General features: G+C 41.6%; 1 protein-coding gene across 1 annotated transcript in view; it reads right to left on the reverse strand.

Moving 5' to 3' along the window:
• LOC145418777 (uncharacterized) overlaps positions 1 to 9,579 on the reverse strand; it is a 54,332-nt gene extending 44,753 nt beyond the window's left edge. The window contains exons 1-3 of the mRNA XM_080287111.1: positions 9,445 to 9,579; positions 5,215 to 5,228; positions 4,187 to 4,316 (exon numbers count right to left, since the gene is read on the reverse strand). Of these exons, the coding sequence (XP_080143237.1) occupies positions 4,187 to 4,316; positions 5,215 to 5,228; positions 9,445 to 9,579 (279 nt within the window). The remainder of the gene's footprint in view (positions 1 to 4,186; positions 4,317 to 5,214; positions 5,229 to 9,444) is intronic.
• Positions 9,580 to 21,549: the final 11,970 nt, after the last annotated feature.

A 21,549-nucleotide genomic window follows, 5' to 3' on the forward strand; every position in this document is an offset into this window, starting at 1 on the left:
TTGCCAGACACCATAATCCCGTAAAGGGTGGCCATTTGACACTGAGTTAGTTGTTTTACAGGGAGGGGCACCAACCCTCCACCAACCCACTTGTTGACACGTAGGGAGCACGTATGGTTTGGTTATATGGTTACCACCCAGCGTTGTAAATGGTTTCTTGGCTTACAGGAAACCATTTGGCTTGTCACTCAGTGTAAAGCCACCTGTAAAGGAAAGAAAAGGAATAAGAAGTGACAGGAAAGATAGGAGAAATAGAAAGAGAGGAGGGCAGGCACAGAAAAAGAATGATACAAGCTAAGGAAGTAGGGAGCACTACATCAAGTGAGTGGATGATGGTCGCCACCACCTACCACAAGTATGGGAAGTAAATCTGCATAAAGACAAAAATCTTTATGCAGATTTACTTCCCATACTTGTGGTAGACAAAAATCTTTGTGTGTGTGTGTGTGTGTGTGTGTGTGTGTGTGTGTGTGTGTGTGTGTGTGTGTGTGTGTGTGTGTGTGTGTGTGTGTGTGTGTGTGTGTGTGTGTGTGTGTGTGTGTGTGTGTGTGTGTGTGTGTGTGTGTGTGTGTGTGTGTGTGTGTGTGTGTGTGTGTGTGTGTGTGTGTGTGTGTGTGTGTGTGTGTGTGTGTGTGTGTGTGTGTGTGTGTGTGTGTGTGTGTGTGTGTGTGTGTGTGTGTGTGTGTGTGTGTGTGTGTGTGTGTGTGTGTGTGTGTGTGTGTGTGTGTGTGTGTGTGTGTGTGTGTGTGTGTGTGTGTGTGTGTGTGTGTGTGTGTGTGTGTGTGTGTGTGTGTGTGTGTGTGTGTGTGTGTGTGTGTGTGTGTGTGTGTGTGTGTGTGTGTGTGTGTGTGTGTGTGTGTGTGTGTGTGTGTGTGTGTGTGTGTGTGTGTGTGTGTGTGTGTGTGTGTGTGCGTGCGTGCGTGCGTGCGTGCGTGTGTGTGTGTGTGTGTGTGTGTCTCATATCTCCTGTGTTATGTTTTTATGTCATGTTTTTGTGTAAGTATGTCATGTTTTTATGTGTCATGTCTCTGGTTGTTCAGTTTGTATATGGATAGAGCTATAAGAGAGACAATAGGTACGGAAGTGAATATATTGAGTATCTAATGAGAGAGAGAAAGGTGTGGAAACTTTCTGGAATATTGCTTACTGATGATACTGTATTGTTATGTAAGGATGAATGTGAACTACAAGGCTTAGTGAATGAGTCTGGGGGTGTATGTAGGAAACTCAGTCTAAAAGAGAATGTAGAGAAGAGTAAAACTATGGTCTTGAGGGAAAAGAAGCCACAACATACACAGTGAGACTGGACGGTGAGGAAACAAGAATGATAGTGTATCCAAGAACTTAAGTAGTGTGATGAGTAAGGATGGATGGAAGTACTTGAAAGGGTACAGTAGAGTAGAAAAGTTGTTGGATCATTGAAAGCTGTGATAAGGAATAAGGAAGTGAAGCTTGGATCCTGTTGGAAGGACACAAGTCAAGAGTAAGAGCAGCAGAAATGAAGCAGGATTGTGTGGAGTCTTATGAAGACAAAAAGATAAATGAGGAAGTAAGGAAGTGTTGTGGTATTGTTAGGAGAAATATTTTGAGATGCTTTGGCCATGTAGAGACAATGCAGAATGAGAGACTGACTAGAAGACTGTATGTAAATGAGGTGGCAGGGGAGAGGAGGAGGAAGAGACTAAGGCTGATATGGAAAAATGGAGTGCAGAGTTGCAAGTTAGGGGGATGTGAGCTGGAGAAAGGGAAGCCAAATGGAAGACAGTGATGTGAAGTTAATTTGTTTGTGGCCACCCCTTATGAGATTGAGGTGTCTGGCATTAGATAGATATAAGTCAGAGGAGGGGAAAAATTTCTGCTTACTTAAAATGACTGAACTTATGCAGTTACTGGTAGCAAATGCAAGAGGAGATATCTGATTACTTTATAAACAATAATGTAAACAGTGGATGCAAACAATCACTTTAAAGTAAAAAAGGGTTGTGGGAAACAGAAAATGATGTACAGTAGACATTGGTACTGTTGACTGAGCTGTTCACCACATCAATCATCATCATCATTTATCATAATCATTATAATAATCAACATCAGCCATTATATTATACTCATCACTGCAATCATAATCATATTCATCATCATCCTAACCTCTTCTTCCCACCTAAGGATGGGGTAAGGTATGGTAAAAAAGAGAATGGGCAAAACACATGTAATCAGACATTTTACATATGAACCACCCTGTATTTTGAGCACCTGTGGCATATAATCAGGACCTACTGCATCTGTCTGTGATGTACTGCAAGCATGTGCAAATGTATGCCAACAATACTCTATCACACATTTTAAAAAGTACATCCAGTTTCTATTTGATGTTAAGAATACTATAATCGCTTTTCCTGCCGCACACTTTGATGGAACGATAAAGTTAACTAAAGACAAGGGGGAACTGACAGGGCCAAGGTTTGAGTACAAAGCGAATTGTCGACAGGGTAGGGTTGATTGGTGTGGGTGACTGAAACGGAAAACACAGCAGGTACCTCCAAAAGTTCAAGGAATAATCTCAAGCACAGATAACGCTGAAGGGAAATTTGCATGAAAATGTAGATTGGTAGGTGGAGGTTTTTGGAAAATTGATCATCTGATTTGGGAGCTTACAATATATACCAGTGCAGTATGCTGATGATAAGGGTTTGAATTGAAACAACTGAACAAACTACAGGCCATAAAAATCTGTCCACTGCACATCTTGCAAGTACAGCACAAACAATAATAATGTTAAAAACAACAACAACATTAATTATAATAATAACAATAAAAACAATAATAATACAGTAATAATAATCACTCAATAATCATATGCATGATTCACTGGGGTGTCTTTTAGGTGACATAGGAGGCTTGCTAAGAAATTATGTTAGGAAATCACCAAAGCCACAAAGAAGACAAGCCACTTTCATTGAACTAACACCAGACATTGTTCAACTGAGAGAAATACTGTACTAGCAGTCAAAGGCATAAAAAATAACATGGGGAACCTTTCTATCTCAAAATTCTAGCAATTTTTCTAGCTAACACTTACAGCAATCTGTTTACTACCTATGTGTATCTGTGTACTGTTTATCTATCTATCACATGTCCATCTACTATCTAGGTGTATTTGTGTGTTTATCTATCTGTGTACTTGTCTACCTATCTGTCTATCAACTTGAAATAATAATGAGTTGATGCAATAGCTTAGCAAGGAGACATGCTAATCATGAAGATGTGTAATGGAAAGGTTTCAAAACTCTCTGGTACTGGTATACCTGGGAAATTTGCTTTGAATACTCTCATTACTCTAACTTAGCATAAAATTACCATCTCACCAATAATCAAACAGAATAATGCCAGTCATGAAAAATTGCTATGGGAAGGATAAAGACCTGCAGACTAATATAAATAAATATATATACAGGTTATAAACTAAAGATCATAATCATCCTTAGACTCCCAAGAATCACTCTCAGTTTTAAAAAAATCTGGTGTTAGATGGAATAAAGACAGTTGCTCTCCCACTTACAAACATTTGAGCTATGAACATCTGCTGTTGTCAAGATTAAAGATTTTCTAGCTTGATATTTTATTAGGCCTTGTGGCTACTATAACTGCTTAGAAGCTGTCAACCTGATGGTGCCATGGACTGATTACTGGCACTGCATCATGATCACTGTTGTCCAATTGCAAGTAAAATGGGTACCTGGATGATGTAACTAGACTTGTATACCCCATTGGTGGAATGATCTAGTTATGGAGCCTAGCACTGATGCTGATTGCAGTTATCATCATCATCATCATCAGGCATCATCATTATCATCAGCCCTAACTTCTTTTCCCACCCAAGGATGGGGTGTGGAATTCTCAAGAAAAATTTCCTAAGTTGGGGAGCAACTGTTAACATACTCTGTCCACATCAACTTGGCTCAAAAGTGATTTAGAAAGGATCCAAAGCCACAGTATTGCTATCCTTGTCTTACTCTGCTTCTGAGTTATGAGAATTAGGCCGCCAAAGAACAAAAATCTCCGCCAAGTCAAGGTGGACAGACCAAATAATGTCCAACTCACATATTTCAGAGGTTGGTACCGGTAGTAGCAGCAGCAGCAACTGGAGTCCAATGTCACAGGCCAAGCGGCAGCAGCATCACCAACCAACCCCAGTGGCATAAGCATCACCATCCCACACCAGCAGCAGCAGCAGCAGTGACAGCAACAATCCTAGCAGCACCACCACCACCTCCAACCACAGCAGTAGCAGGGAAAGCAACATGAGTAGCACAGGTGGCCTGTAAAAATATGACAAGTTTTTAGGAGACATCTCAGGTATGTTGGTGATTAACCCTTTCTCTGTGGAGGAGTTCAATAATGATCTTACTTAACTCCCAAAGTATTAGTGCTGGAGAAGGACACCTTCATGTGGTGGCACCAATAGGACTCGGGGGGGGGGGGGGGAGGAGCTGCCTGCTTATATTAACATTTCTCAGTCCCATCCATATCCCCCCAAAGGAGACTGCAGGAATTCAAAAGGATAGTTCTTCCTGCAGTCCACTAAGCCCCAGGTTGCTATGCTCCTCGTGGGGTTCTAAAAGGTTGACTGATGTGTGGGTGGGTGGGTAATCTTGCAGTACACACAACTCGCCATCATATGCCATTTGCTTTTCAGTACAACATCGGTATGTGTTGGGCTCTGAGGTGCTAATTTTAGAAAGAGAGGGGGTCCTCGCTGCTTATGTTAGAATGATAATGGCACACAAGAGGATGAGTTTTTTGGGCAACATGCACTCGGTTCTGGTTTCTGATAACCATGTGATAATATGAAGCACATAAAAGAGTATGAGAAGGAAGGGTACTCCGTCATTCAGGGAGGACTAAGAAATATGGAAGGCAGAGCACAACCCTGGCAAGGATTGTCTGTGAACTTTTGGGCATAACAATACCAACGGAACTTAAACTGCCATTTTTTTTTTTTTTTTTCCAGTAAATTAGTGGGGATCACACACACACACACACACACACACACACACACACACCAAAGACTTTCTGACTATCCAGCCCCAATTCCTTACCTTGGTTCCTGTAGTCCATTCTTCCCCTGGTGGCACCACTCAGTCAAAAACCTCCAGCCACCTCTTGGGAATTGAACGTATGCAAGGCCGTCACCCAAACTGAGGCATTTTGACTAACAGACCACCAGGCACCTGAAACAAAAAGTCATGCATGAAGATAACCTGATCCATGAAGGCAAGAAAACCACTCTGCACGATGAATATATGATTGAAAACCATTATCATCATCAGCTCATTTCCCACCTAAGAATTCAGTAAGGTGGGGTTTAAAGAGTAAGAAATATATGCATGCATACTGTGACAGGGTTCAGAGGGGAACAAGAACACATACCGGTACACAGTGAAGCTAGGTTCAAAGAGCATGAAAAACACATACACACTGTGGTAGGGTTCAAAGAGCAAAACACACACACACACACACACACACAGTGAGGCTGGGTTCAAAGAGCACTGAAAACAGATATACACAGTAAAGCTGGGTTTAAAGAGCAACAAAAACACACACAGTATATCCAAAAAGATAAACATTGTACATACAGTCCTCATTGTAAATCAAGGACATTTCCAAAATATCACAAACTTCTTTCACACAATTGGTACTGCAGAATCAGAGAATGTGGCAAATCAGCTTTATGGGTTGGAATGGGTCTTTGATAAGCAAGTTTTCTGAAATTTCCAGCTGAATAAACAAAAGTGACCATAAAAAAAAAGTTGCTAACAACAAGGAATTATTGTATATGGTTGCCATATTGGGCAGTAACAGTAGACAGATAGATAGATAGACAGACAATATTAGAACGGATTCTGCATGCTAAATTGGGTTTGTTAAATTGGGGATTAAAGTATCCTTTTCATATTTTTAATTGTATTTTCTGACTGTTTCCTGTTAATATAATTTTCCTGATGATTTTCCATACATGGAAAAATATCTTGATGATAATGGAGCCTATATATTCTAATGAACATTATATGGATAGCTTAGGCTAACCTGCTTTAATGAAATGAGGTAAGATTGGATCAAGATATTCTGTGGTAATGAAATTATCAAGTTAATATTCCTACTGTGCACGGCTTTCACAGATGGGATAGGTTCTGTATATTTAATTATATTACAAGATAAATAAAGAAAATAACAAAATAATATAGGGACAATCTGCAGGAGCTCCCATTAACAAAGTTAAGAACGGGGGTTTCTCATTTATAAATCCACTTTCGACACCCAGATTGTGTGGAAATATCCTTCATGTTACTAAAGACTGCACAATTCACTCATGACACCCAAATATGGAAGATCAGTGGCTAAATGAATCTAATGGGCCACCGGCTTTCTCTGGCAAGTGACCATAAACAGTCCTCTTTACAGCAAGAAAAGCTGACCTGTCTAGGAGTTTTTGCATGTAATTAAATCCATGGCGCCTGTGGAAACATCTTTGTATAAATATCCAAGTCACGTACCTCCTATGAACCATAACATAGAAGATTAGTGAACGACGTAGCTGGTTTACAACCCGCCCACCTTTAAACATTAAATGCCGGAGGAAGGAGTGTAACCAATGCTGCTAGACCGACCTGTTCTCAAATTTCGCTAGAATATTGAATAGCAAAAAATCTCTACCATATCGTAAAAACATGATATAATCAACGGAATACCAATAAATATGGAGAAATTTCAAGAATATAGGAAGATATCTTGCACCTAAAAGTTAATATAATTGCTAAATGGAAGTAGAGCAAAAACACTAGATTGACGCTAAATACAAGGCTCTCGAGAAAATAGCTTCAGAAAGACGTGCAGCCACGTAAAGATTGCTAGAGAATCACATTAATATAGAAAAAACCTAGATTTATTGCATCTAGACGCTAAAATTGGCCCTAAGTAGAATACCACATCGAGTAGAAAAATGGTTAACTTTGGTAATACGAATCCCCGGCACCAAAACTCGAAATGGTCATAGTAAATTCTCCATAAAACGTATTCTTGCCTTGATTATTGTTATTTCTGTTAGACCTGGTAACCAAATAATAATCTTATCTTGTAGAATGAATTATTTACGTATCTATAAAGCATTATTTTGACTTTTTACGATGTCTGTTTTCCTTTTATTCGTCCTGTATAAGGTTTGAGCCATCAGGCCCATCACTGGAACGGAAACGCAAGGGGGCGACGTTTTGTCGCAGGTGAGTGGTCTTTATTTGTTACTTCTTTCTACTTCATGTCATATTTTACGCGAAATAGGCAGCATATGCCGTGTGATTAAAGACTCGAGATCGGTTTGAACTCACAAAATAAAGTTTTTACAGAGTAAATTTAAGTGAAAGGTTAAATTCCTTTCACTGGTAATGATGTCGAAAATGGTAGCGTCACTTGGTCGCCGGTTCAGTGTGATGTATTATATTTTACTAGTAGTAAAATTTTTTGTCAGTCGTGCTACCTTGGGGGCATGGTGGCTCAGAGGTAGAGCATCGAGCTCAGGGCCGGGGGGTCGTGAGTTCGAGCCGCGCCCGGGACCGCTGTTCTGGGAGGGGTAGCTCTCTCCTGTAACGTAGCGGGGATGTATGGCCTTAGTTGCCTAGCTGGGGGAATTCATTTCTCCATTTCATTCGTGCTACCTTCAGGCAACATTGTCCACCCTTGTGAATGGTATCAAGTTGTGAGGAAGTTAAGGGCAGTTGTTTAACATTATGTATGGCCTTTCAAGATTTTAGCATTGTCTGAAGGTAGCATTAAAAAAAAAAAAAAAAAAAAAAAAAAAAAAAAAAAAAGTTGGATTGAGGTGTTAGAGGTAAGGTAGACCATATACAGCATTTGAATTATCAGAAAACCATAACACTGGATTATAGACATGAATTTGTATGGTTTGGTATGGTTTGAGAAATTTGACAATCTGATCATTTGCAGATCACTAGTTTCATAGTTTTTGACCTGCCAGCCTCACTGGGGGGACGATTTTCAAAGTAAAAATCAATCAGTACAGTATAGTCATGGGATAAACATATTTTGATCTGAAAGAAAGCCAGATATTGTGCAATTAAAAAACAGAAAAATATAGATGTGTTACCTAACATGATGCAAAGAAACATGAATTACAAGCCAATTTTTATACCTTTAATTTTTTTTACCTTTCAGGAGGCATGGGACAACCATATTATGCAGTTTTTCCCACTTTAGATAAATATTAAAGTTTTCAGGGCACTGTTGTAGTGATATCAATTTTGTTTTTAATCTTTTACTTATTTATTTTTCTTGGTACTCTCCAGGGAGACTTGGGACTGTCTTATTTTGCAGTTTTTTCCTTTATTAAAGTCGTGATCTTTTCATTTTTTGTTTCGTTATCGAAAGCTCCAACATGCATGCATGTGTCGGTTGGTCACCTAATGGCAGCTGTCTGTGCTGCTCAATTTCTTTCAGCTTTCCTGTTGAGCCCCTTATCCCTGAGGTCACACTCAGTGACCTCATTCCAGGTCTTTTTCGGTCTGCGTCTCACAACCTTATCCCAAATGTTACCACTTCGTGCTTTCTGCACCCAATTATCATCCCCCATCCTCTCCATTTCCACAAACCATCTCAATCTACCTCTTCTCATCACAACACCAATACGCTCCAGTCCCACTCTACCTCTCAAGTCCATCGTGAACCTAGCCCACCCAGTCTTCGCACTCAAGAACGCACTGAACATCCATCTTATCATTATCGTTTCTGTATGTTTGAGTCTATGAATATCGTCTTCCTTTACTGCTTAGGTCTCTCTACCATACAGCATACACTCCTAACACATTCTGCATACAAAGATTTCAGAGGACGGAGGGAGAGTCCTCTCATTGTCAGGAGAGGCAACAGATCCCTGAACTTCTTCCAACCACTCCTCACTCTAGCCACAGAGCAAAATCCAGCCCCACCTCCAGCACATAACATGTCTCCCAAATATCAAAACTATTCTTTACTCTCAAGAGGCTCATCAGAAAGTACAATCCTTTCTTGCATGACAATCTCCACATCATCTCCCCAACATACTGCACACATGAAATCACCATTATCATGCAGTTTACCTCAAATACCACTGCATCTCTCATGCACCCACCTATCACAAACATTGCACAACATGGAATTATTTCCCACACCCTTGTAGCAAATCGCACATGACTACTCTCCCTCTTCTCTGATGTTTTATTTTTTTTTCAGAGGGTTTTTTCAAGTTTTGATGCTTCTTAAGACAGTGTCACACTGGGCCCAAAGTTTCTAACATGCGAGCAGCTTTTGTGAGGCAAAACGGCTAGCAAAGTTGAGTTGCCATTGCATGCCTGCGTTTTTGTAAGCCGAAATGACAAGCAGTGTCATCTGCCTTGGCACCTCATGGTCATTCATAAACAAACCAGCACGGAGTACCCACTCCCTATTCCTCAGTTTCTGCAACTGCCTCTTATACTTCAGCAACTCCAGAGCCACAAGGCAGTCTTCTAAAGGTTTCCTTGCTGCAGGTTCCATATCGATATTGGTCACAATCTGATTTCCACTTGTTTGGAAACAAAACAGACCGCCTTCGTGGCTGGTCACCCGAGTGTCTGAATATTTCATGCCACAGCCATCATACACTCACTCGATGTAGTGCTGCCTACTTCTTCCATAGCCTTTATCATTCTTTTTCTGTGCCTGCCCTCCTCTCTTCCTATTTCTCCCATCTTTCCTGTCACTTCTTATTGCTTTTCTTTCCTTTACAGGTGGCTTTACATTGAGCAACAAGCCAAAGGTTTCCTGTAAGCCAAGAAACCATTTACAATGCTGGGTGGCAACCATATAACCAAACCATATGTGCTCCCTATATGTCAGCAAAAGGGTTGGTGGAGGGTTAGTGCCCCTCCCTGTAAAACAAATAAAGTCACCCGTTACAGGATTATGGCATCAGGCAATAGATAGATAGATAGATAAACAAGAAAAAAATAGGAATGAATAAAAACCACAAGAATTATGTTTACTTAATTTTAGTTCTAGTTTCCTTCTGTGAATAACAATATTTTCTCATCAGTCACAAAATTAGTACTGTATAGGCTTATTTGAGTTCTATCCCACCAATAAACTGTGAGTGAAAATTGTTATACATTTCGCCCTGCAAGTGAAATCTCACTCACCGTGGCTCAGTTTGGCTAGCGGCTCACAAAACTGGCTCGCATGTTAGCCATTTTTGTCCCAGTGTGACGCTGCCTTATATTTTCTTGTAAGTAGTGATTGGTGTTTAAATATCAGTCTTTGTTTACAGTCACAGTAGTGCCTAAAACAGACAACTGCCATCCTAAAACACTATTTTAGTATGTTACTGATTTGTCCTTATCAGTTTTTGTTTATCTAAACCAAACCCGAATTATCTTAACCTATCCTCATTTATTCTACCCTACCCATATCTGACCTAATTAGTCCTAACCTTTCATAGCTAACCTAATATACCTTAACCTTTCATAACTAACCTAATTTATCCTGACCTGAGCATGTTTAATCTACTTTATCCTAAGATGGAAAATGATTTCAGTGGGAAACAAACATCACCCTGAGAGAGAGATTGGTATGTACAGTATACAGGTATCGCGTAAATAGCACTCCACAAGAAATACGTACAGGTTTACCTTGACATACCGCTAGATGTGATACCCTGGCTTAAAGATGGGGGTAGAAATACCACCATACCCTGCTTGATGACAGCCAAACCCTGGTTTAACTTTTTTTTTTTTTTTTTTTTTCCTGATTTTGATATTTTGGACTAAAATGTTTAGGTTGATTTATAAACTGTTTTTTGACTTAGATTGATGTGTTTTAGCCATAGGTAAGTTAAATATGTCATTTTGGGGTACAGTTTAGTAAGTTTGATTTATTCCAGATGGATATTTGATGATTTTCAGATTTTATTTGTTGGTTTTAGTGAGTTGTTTACTGGTGTTAGGCTTAGGTTAGCTTCTTTTACAGCTGTTAGGCCATTTAGATTGACCTTAAACTTGTTTTTGGGCTCATTTGGGTGGATTTTTTCCTTGGTTGGGGGGGAAACCCAAGGCTGAAAAATGCATCCCATTGCTTTACATGTTAAATTTACCCCAATATACGATATGCTGCCTAACAATGGGTTTTTACCTAACCAGTTTTATCATTAAACCGGGGTATACCTGTAGTGGTATCTTCTGTGGTGCAGGGAAGGATGAGTTGGCTAAACTGGGGTGGTTGTGGTGTTTGGAGTAGGAAATGAGTAAATGATACAGGGCAAAGACAGTGCTGATAACACAGACAGAACTGCCCCCGCAACACACAAAAAATCACCCGAGATTGCAGACGTGGAGTTTTATTCTGTATAAGCCTGTTTTTGGGTGAAACTGGTTATTCCAAAGACTTTCTTCATCCCTGTAAAAAAATTACATGCAGTAAGTTGAGTACCAAATGTTAATTCAGATAGCATCACCAAATGAGGAGTGAGACCCGTATATTTTCTCCCCAGGAAAAAAAATTTGTATCATTGCAAAAGGATTTTCTGGGTACCCAGTACTGTACCTTCATTTTTCCCTGCCTTGGACTGGAATTGACCACTTGCAAAGTTTTGGACTACGAAGTAGTTCATTTCATCTTATCTATCCACCAGTTTGTTGCTAGACACCTTTATCCTGTAAGGGGTGGCCACAAACAAATTGCCTTCAGGTCATTCTGTCCTCTGTCATTTGATTGCCCTCCCACCAATGCACAAACCCCTCTATCTCAACCATTGTTTTCCCCTCATCTCCCCCTCCACCTCGCGCACACACACTTTTCTAGTCAGTTTCTCCTTCAGATGTGATTGGTAATATTAAATATCAACATTTATATAAAAATTGACATTGATAATTTTGTATTGTTAGCAGAAGTTATGTTGTAAAAAGATGAATATCATTTGAAAATAAATATGTTTAAGTACAGCATAGGTCTATGCGCCTTTGTTTTATTAATGAGGATGTGCTTTAAAAAATTACAGAACAATTTAATGTATACTGTATACGAATGAATTATAATGGGTCCAGTCGGGATATGTTTTTGTCTAAAGGGTCATTTACTCTGTAAAGTCTAAAAACAAGTTTGGAACCCATCTAAACTGGTAGTTATTTCGCTTCGCTTGCTGCTTAACACCAGAAATAAGTGTAAAGGGTAGTTTCTGTGGAATTTGAAGATAATTTTGAGTACAGTATGTTGTCCCTGTGCAGCTGACAGCACAGCCAGTCCTGCAATAAATTCAGATTGAGTTTGTTGGCTGTCCATCTCCTGGAAAGCAAGATGTCACTTCCGTAAGCCCAAGAGTTATGCAACCATTTCTTTCCTGTCTCTCACAGTTTCCAGCGCACCTAAGCTGGTAGTACATTATACTAGACCCTCACTGTATCAAACCTCAACTTATGAAACTTGCATTATTCTTGTTTTTGTGGCCTTGTGTTTGTTGGATCTGAACCTAGTGGACTGCAGACTGTAGTTTTCCTGTAGTGTACCAACTTCATTATGGTGGGTATGAGAGAATACAGGGACATGCATACAGCAGGGCACTGAAGCTGCTCAGTTCAATCGCTGACATCACAGTTAAATCACTGACACCGTGTCATGGCATCCCGACCCACCAATTTGTTTAAATATACAGTACGGTAATGACTCGATTATCCGTACAGCCCATATCCGTTCATTAGGCCTTTGCAGTATTATAACTGCAACCAAATTTATTTGTCCATAACCATTCATAAAAGTCCCAGCTTTGGCAGCTGGCTGGCCACTGACGGGAAAAAAAATTCATGCCGTGGTTCACCGGCTTCCGTGTCCACGCATGGGTAATATCCACTAACCCACAAGGTGAGTGAGAATGGCTGTACAGATCCCAAACGTATGGTTGAAGTCACTCGGCCACCCTGGTCAATGGAAACATACGGCTGTGTGCGAGGAGATCAGACATAAACCACAAGCTGAGCGAGAATGGCCGTACAGGTTCCTACCGAATGGTGGAAATCCCCTGGCCACCTCAATCACCAGTAACATTCTGCAGGTGCATGAGGAAGACAGAGTGTAACCCACAAGATGAGAAAGAAAGGCTGTACGGATCTCTACTGTATGGTTGAAATACCCCCAGCCGCCTGGATTAGTCAGAAACTCCTGGCCACACACATTGCCATCTGCTGCCTTATCGAATGGTCAAAGTCGCATTGTCCTCCGAATTACTTGGCCACCCCTTAGGCCTACGATTTATGGGAACCCAGTGTTTTTGTCAGTGTTGCTACATTTCCCTGGGCGAGCAAAATGGACCCATGTACTCATAGGTCAGTACAGTATGTGGCTTTTTGCTTGCAAGCTCATAGCCAAGCATGGGTGGAGACATGGCAACATTGTACACTCCTAAGTGCTACCGCACCGCAGTTCCTGCCTTTGTTTCTCTGCGTGTGGGTGTGCTTGGCAGAGGTTAAACAATGGCAGCTTCCATTGTAGCGTTTGTGGTGGTGCCCTACCTTCTGCAGGCCTTAATTCTCCTTTGTGGTGTTCCCGTTTATGTGATGATGGCTCCACCACCACCTGAGAAACGCAAGAGGAGGGTTTTGACCTTGGAGAAGATGCGTGAAATACTCTATTGACCAGGGTTGACATCAGCAGGCCAACTTCATGCATTCTGTGTGAATTTGACTTGCCCCACTCAACCTTGTCTGATTTCAAGAAATCACAGGAGCTGTATCAGTATGGACAGGACCATGGTGATACTACTCGAAAAGGTGACTGGAAGGTGATGTCCCAGCCCTGCCATTCCATCATTGACCAGTTGACTTTGGTTTGGTTCTGCCAGCAATGGGGTGCCGGCATGCTTGTACGTGGGACTGAGTTGAAGGCTGTAGCCGATAAGTTTGCATGCCTGCACGGCGCGCACAACTTCAAGGAGTAGACTGTAGCACCAGTCGAGCAGGGCAGTACTCCCGAGGTGGATGGAAAGCTGATGACAGGGAGAGCTGGAGCTCCCATTTCATCAGCCCCTAGGACTAGTTCCTAACCATCCCCCTTTGCTGAACTTTTTCAGTGTCTCAGTAACACAGAGAGTAGGCCAGCATGCTCTCCAATACAAGTTTCTCTAACTGTCTACACCAAACTACATGCAAAGTACACACTACACTTCCTTTTCCAAAATTCAAAAGAAAATTATGGCTAACCCAACACACGGCCTCGGAGTCCTCAGGGGGGGGGACCATAAATGCCCCCATCTTCCACCCCTCTCCCAGTGATGACTTGAGGTGCCTGGAACCACTGTCTGACTCACTTCTTCATTTCTGCAACATTCGTGGCCTTTCCTCTAACTGTTGCTCTGTTGAGCACCACCTCTCCTCCTCTAAACCTCACCTTCTCTTTCGAACTGAGACTCAGCTGTCTGAGGCAACTGACAGCAAACCCTTTTCTGTACCCTCCTACTTACTCTGTACTCATTTCAAAGCCTCAGGTGGCTGTTGTTTATATACACGCAATGATTTATCTTGCTGTCGTGTTCCTGAACTCGATTCTTCTGAATTCACTACACTCAGTCTTCGGGTATCCTGCCATTCTTTGACTAAATATATCTGCGCTGTTTACTTATCCCCTAATTCTACAGACTATCAAAAATTCTTTGACAGTCTTACTTCTATGATGGAACACATTCTATCCATTTCTCCTTTCTCTGAAATCTTCATTTTAGGAGATTTCAATGTTCACCACCACCTTTGGCTCTCCTCTCCTTTCACTGATCCACCTGGTGAACAAGCCTACATCTTTTCTATCCTTAATGACCTAGAGCAGCTTGTACAGCACCCTACCCGTATCCCTGACTGCCTTGGAGAGAGCTCCAACATACTTGACCCCTTCCGTACAACTAATCTTTCTGCTTACACTGTTAATCTTTTCTCTCCGTTGGGCTCCTCCAGTCACAACCTTATCACCTTAACCTGTCCTAGCACTCCGGTACAGCCTGTGGACGCTCCAAAGAAACATCGTCTGTGGCACTTTGGAGCTGCGGATTGGGAGGCCCTCAGGCAGTACTTCTTTGCTTTTCCCTGGAATGATTATTGCTTCCATGGCCGGGAGCCATCTGAGTGTGCCTGGCGCATTACGGTGGTTATTCTCCCGGGCATGGAAGCATACATTCCTTTCTCATATCCTTTGACTAATGCACGAAAGCCTTGGTTTAATCACGCTTGTTCTAATGCTGTCCGCAACAAGGAGAGGGCCTATAAAAGGTACCAGAGCCAACCCACCCCTAAATCACATCTTGCTTTTGTTTCTGCCCGGAATTGTGCTAAGTATGTTCTTCGCTCTGCTAAAAATAATTTCATCCATACTAAATGCTCTCAACACTCCAAATCGAATTCTTCCCCCTCCTTCTGGCACCTTGCCATAAACCTTTCTGACAACTTTACCTCATCATCCTTCCCTCCTCTTTTCTACTCTGATGGTTCTGTAGCTATTTCTTCTGTTGATAAAGCAGATCTCTTTGCTCAGACTTTCTCCTCCAATTCCACCTTAGACGATTCCGGTGCTGTTCCTCCTTCACATCCCCCCTCTGCCTCCCTCATGGCTGACATTAAAATTTCTTTAGCTGATGTATTTTCTGCCATCACAGGCCTCAATACTAATAAGACATTGGGCCTGATGGAGTTCCTCCTGTTGTTCTCAAGAACTGTGCTTCTGTGCTTACACCCTGCTTAGGCAAACTCATTCTCCTTTGTCTATCAACTTGTACCTTTCCTTCTTGCTGGAAGTTTGCTCTCATTCAGCCAGTCCCAAAGAAGGGTGACCATTCCCAACCCTCTAACTATCGTCCAGTTGCTTCAACATCCTGTATCTCAAAAGTTTTCTAGTTAATTCTTAATAGAAAAATTTTAAAGCATCTTTCCTATCACAACTTTCTTTCTGGTCGTCAGTGTGAGTTCTGTCCGGGACGCTCCACTGGGAATCTTCACACCTACCATTCAGACTCCTGATCATCCTCCTTTCGGGACTTTGGCAAAAGCTTTGCCATTGCACTTGACATCTCAAAGACTTTCGAGGGAGTCCGGCATAAATCTTTAATTTCCAAACTGCCCTCTTATGGTTTCTATCCTATCTGTGCCATCATCTCTAGCTTCCTTTCTGGTCATTCTATAGCCGCTGTTGTAGACGGCCATTGTTCTTCTCCTAGATCTGTCAACAGTGGTGTTCCTCAGGGCTGTGTCCTATCACCAACTCTCTTCCTTTTATTCATCAGTGACCTTCTAAGCTGTACACATAACCCTATCCACTCATATGCTGATGACTTCACCCTTCACCTTTCCATTCGGTTCCCGCAATGTCCATCTCAGCAGTTACTTCAACAAACAAGGGATAAGGCTATGACACACCCAGTGTCTGACTTGGCTCATATCTCTGACTGGGGTAAAAATAATCTTGTTGTTTTTAATGCATCAAAGACTCAGTTCTTACACCTATCAACCCGACAAAATCTTCCACAGGTGTACCCACTAATTTTTAATAATACTCAGCTTAATCCTGCATCATCCTTGAACATACTTGGGGTTTCATTCACTCGGGACTTATCTTGGAAAGATCATATTACATCTCTTGTAAAATCTGCTTCCAAGAGATTAGGTGTGCTAAGCCGACTCCGTTCCTTTTTTACCCTTGCACAATTGTTGACTCCATACAGGGGTTATATCCACCCCTGTTTGGAGTACAACTCTCATGTGTGGGGAGGTTCGCCACATGCAGCTCTTCTCAACAGGGTGGAGTCAAAGGCTTTTTGTCTCATTAACTCTCCTCCTCTTACTGGCCCCCTTCAACCTCTGTCTTTTCGCCGCACTGTTGCATCTTCATCTTTTTTCTATCACTACTTCAATGGTCGCTGTTCCTCTGAACTGTCTGCATGCATTCCTCCACCTCTACAACGGGCGCGTAGCACTGATCAAGCAGCAAACTCTGATCCGTTTTCTGTCCAACTCTCTAATGCAAGAGTTAACCATTACTCCCAATCCTTCATTTATGCAACAGGTCAACTCTGGAACTGTCTCCCTCTGTCTGTATTTCCTGCTTCCTGTGATCTCCAGTCTTTCAGACGCTGTGTGTCCAGGCATCTCAAAATGATCAGATCTTGAATTTGGCTATCTCTTGTATTTTGTTCTCTTGGAAGGAACAGTTTTTGGGGGCTCGTGGCCTTTGGTTCCTTCTTCCTTGCATTAAAAAAAAAAAAATCCGAGGGTTGGCTCTTCCGATTCAAACTTCAAACTGGACTTACTGGCTGTAAGGCACATGATTAGGCTTTGGATGCAGCAGTGGAGGATGTTGAGCCGTTTCGCCAGAAAGTGCAGCATCTGATCGAGAATGTGGGTCTTGCTTTCGGTCAGGTGTACAGTACAGTGCTGATAAAACTGGCCCGTTCTTCCACTGTGCCCACCAACACCCTGGCAGAAGAGACAGAGAAGATTGTACTTGGTTGGAGGTTGTCTAAACAGCATGTCTCGGTGTTGTGCTGTGCCAGTGCTAATGGGATGCATCACCTCAAACCTGTTGTTGGATGTACAAAACAGCCACATTGTCTCCATGGGTTGATGGATAGCCTGCCTGTTGTGTGGTACCAGTCTGTGAAGGCCTGGTTTACCACAAAGATCTTCAGAGATTGGTTCCTCAGACACTTTGTCAAGGAGGTTATCCGTTATCAGACGGTGGAACCTGGAATCCCTCGTGGCCAGGTTGACGCTCTCCTGATCCTCGACAATGCCCCTGCGCATCTGTTAGAGAAAGATTTGGTTGCTGATGACGGGCAGATTAGGTGCTTGTTTCTGGCACCTAATATGACTTTACTTATTCAACCAGTGGACCACGATGTTGTCATTGCGGGCAAGAGATTGTACCGTTGGAGGTTCCTTGATGAGGTGATGGTGGTTCCTGAGGACGAGGAAGGGGTCGACACACATGGGGAGTGGATCTTGGAGAATCTGTGGCGTTACATCAAGTCTGCGATTTTCAACTGGGCCAATGCTTGGAAGGAATTTTCCAACAAAACCTTGGAAAGTGGTTGGTCTTGTCTCCTTCAGGGATGCGAGGCCATGCACGACTTAGATGGATTTGACATGGACGATTTCCACCTTTGGCTACGAAACTCAGGCGAGGATGTGGACATAGATGACTTGAGGGATTGGCTGGACGATGATGGCCGTGATCCAGGTCATCAGACGTTGTCTGATGAGGAGATTGCTGCTGCTGTCTCTGCGGGACCAATAGAGGAAAGCGATGAGGATGAGAACGAGGACCATGACTTTGGCTATCCCGCCACTCCATCACTACCTCGTCTTGATGCTCTGCGGGCCGGTATTGAGCAATTGCTCAGATATGCCAAGCACCATCAGTGTGACACGAAGTTGATGCCACTCAAGCTGGCCATGGATCTGCGGGCAGTCAGGGACGCTGTCATCTCTGACAAAATCGTCGTACATATTGTCAAATGATGATTGACTTTTTTAGTGTTGAGGATTACATTGCATATTGGAATGGGTGTTTTGATGTCTGAAAACAACCAGAAGACCTCAGAACATTGCCAAAATTAGGAGGGGTAATGTGCATATTTGTATGGTTTTACACTTTTTTTTTCTTTTTTTTCTCGTAGTGTTTAGGATTACATTGCTTATTGCAGTGTGTATTTTGATGTCTAAAAACATCCAAAAGACCGCAGAACTGCCAAAATTAGCAGTACCGGTACTGTACCGTACGTATTCGTATGATTTTGAACATATATATATATATATATATGTGTGTGTGTACAGTATATGTATATACAATATATGCAGAATATATATTTAGGGAGGGGGCCACTCACCATCCACTCACTCGATGTAGTGCTGCTTACAAGCGACTGCCCATTCCTCTCTTCTTTCTTTCCTTCATTCTTTCCTCTTCCTTCTGCCTGTGGGTGACTCTGCACTGAGTGACAAGCCAAATGGTTTCCTGTACATCAAGAAACCATTGACTATGCTGGATGGTAACCATATAAAAAAATTACGGGGCCTGGTGGTTTAGTGGGTAATTAAGACACTCCAGTCGGATACAGCTGGTGCAGGTTTATATCCAAGGGGTGGTTGGGGTTTATTGCTCAAATAATGCTGCTCAGGGATGAGCGAGGCTGGTCACTATCATCTTAAATGTCAGGACCAACGTGCCTAGCCCTGGGCTCCTACATTCCCCCTGGGGCAACACAGGATTTTTTTTTTTTTTCCATTGTTTTCTTAGTGTTTAGGATTACATTGCATATTGCAATGTGTGTTTTGATGTCTAAAAATAGCTGAAAGACCACAGAACACTGCCAAAATCAGGAGGGGTACTGTACAAATAGGTTGGGTATGGATATAGGTAGAGTATGGGTACAGTAGAGGATATTGTTCCGTAGCCGTTCATTGCCCGTATCCATTCATGCGTTTGGTTCTGTTATTACGGATAATTGAGGGATCACTATTTATTTTTGACGGTTTACTTTTCTGTTACTGCACTGAGTTATAAAACGCTCGCCTATTTATCTCTTTCCTTTCAGCAGCATGTCAAGATTGAATACCTTTCCTCTAAATTTAAACTTGTAGGCACTTATTTATTCATTTATTTTTTATTTTTTAGTATCTAAACTGGGCAGATGTTTGTCCTGTATTGGATTTTTTCTTTGAACCCTACCTCACCCCATTCATAGGTGGAAAAAAGAGGCAAAGAGGTTGGGATAATGATGTTCAGCCCTCTGGCCCTACAGTTTACATTGTGTACTGTGAAGAGATGTGTAGTTTTAAATATTAACATAGATACAGGAAAACAAATCTGCATTCCTGATACAGGTATCACAAGAAACAGGCTTGTAGCAACTTGAGCCAAGGCCTGACTATAACTAATTAAATAAAAAAATAATAATCACATCTAGTGTAGGGACTTGCATATTATGCTCTTTATCTCCACTGAGCTTAAGCTTTTTGAAATGAAGCCTTTGCTCAGCTTAGGAGAGAGGTAACAGACTGGAACAGTTAGACAGAGCATTAATAAACCCCTTCACTTCTACAGATCCACCTCAGAGTTAATAAATAAAACATTAAGATGTTGCTTTTTTTGTGGGCTGAGGCTCATCTGAATGTGAACCTAGTGGACTGCAGGATGAAGTTGCCATTTTTTTCCAGTTTCCAGTCCTCCATTGGAGGGATAGGGAAGCAGTTGAATGTTTTTATGAAGTAGTGGAGCAGAGTTATTATATTAGTAGGAGTTATTATGCAGGCATTCCTCTCCAGCACCTTCAAACTGACATAAATAGCGTACAAGGGAATAGTAAGGTGAAATATTCAAATTGGTTTGGAAGAAATGCTACAAAGCCTCAGGGGCCCACAAGAATATGCCTTTGGTTTTCAAAACAGTTTTTTTTTTTTTTTTTTTTTTTTTTTTTTTTTTTTTTAGGTGGTGGGACATGGAGGGAGGGCAGATTGATGGAGAGATGGAGGCAGTTTGTTCATGGTCACTGCCATGATGATAGTCTGTCTGACTGTATGGTAGTAGGTTGTTCATTTACTGTATATGGTATATTAAGTTTACTAGTAATGGCACTATTATAAGTACTGCCATTATTTATTATTCAGTTTTAGGTATATAAAAAGAAATTGCATATTGAAGTTCCATTGCTCCTCATAAATATATTAGCTCCCAGTTCACAGTACTGGTAGTTGTATGTAAAATGGTTGTCTCATACTGTTAAGTAGCATTTTTGTACCTTCTTTTTTGTTGTTAAATCCTCAGTATGATATACAGAATTTTTGTGTTAAAATTCCCTTGCCAGTGATAAAGTTGATTTGCTATTTCTTAATTTACCGTAGGTGATATTTGTAAAAATTAATTGTAATATATTGCTCAGCCATTATGATTATTAGCTGTTATTATTTTGTTGTGATCCAACCTCATCTAGATATGAACTAAATGGACCACAGGCTGAAGTTTTCCTTCTGCAGCACATCATTCTTTGTTGGGGGAATAGGGAAGAGTTGAAGGTTTATAAAGCTAGCTAGTAGAGCTGCCAGGTTATGTCATTGCCAGCATATGAGGGCATCTTCCTTAGCACTGATTTTGTAAACTAAAAGGATTTATGATGTAACTCCTCTGTAGTAAAAGGGTTATCTTATGTTCGGACCTCAGCACTAAGGCTTATTATTGGATTTCAGGGAGTGTCCTCATGTTCCAAATGAAAATTGAGAAAGAGGCACCAACACTGCTACTACTATAAGTGCCTACCACCACCAGTGTCAACACAACCACCACCGCCTCCACAACCATCACCACCCACACCAACAGTGCCTCTGCTGCTTTTTGTGGGCTTCTGTGAGTAACAAGATATTTTTTCATTAATTGTTGCCCTAGTACAAAAATGGTTCTGCCAGTGCTATCTGCCCCATCTGGGATGAAGGCTTTTGGTTATACTGTAAGTAC

Source organism: Coenobita brevimanus, chromosome 116 (genome assembly GCF_032717465.1).
Source record: "Coenobita brevimanus isolate Jiangsu-jjx chromosome 116, ASM3271746v2, whole genome shotgun sequence".
In the NCBI taxonomy this organism is placed as follows: domain Eukaryota; kingdom Metazoa; phylum Arthropoda; class Malacostraca; order Decapoda; family Coenobitidae; genus Coenobita; species Coenobita brevimanus.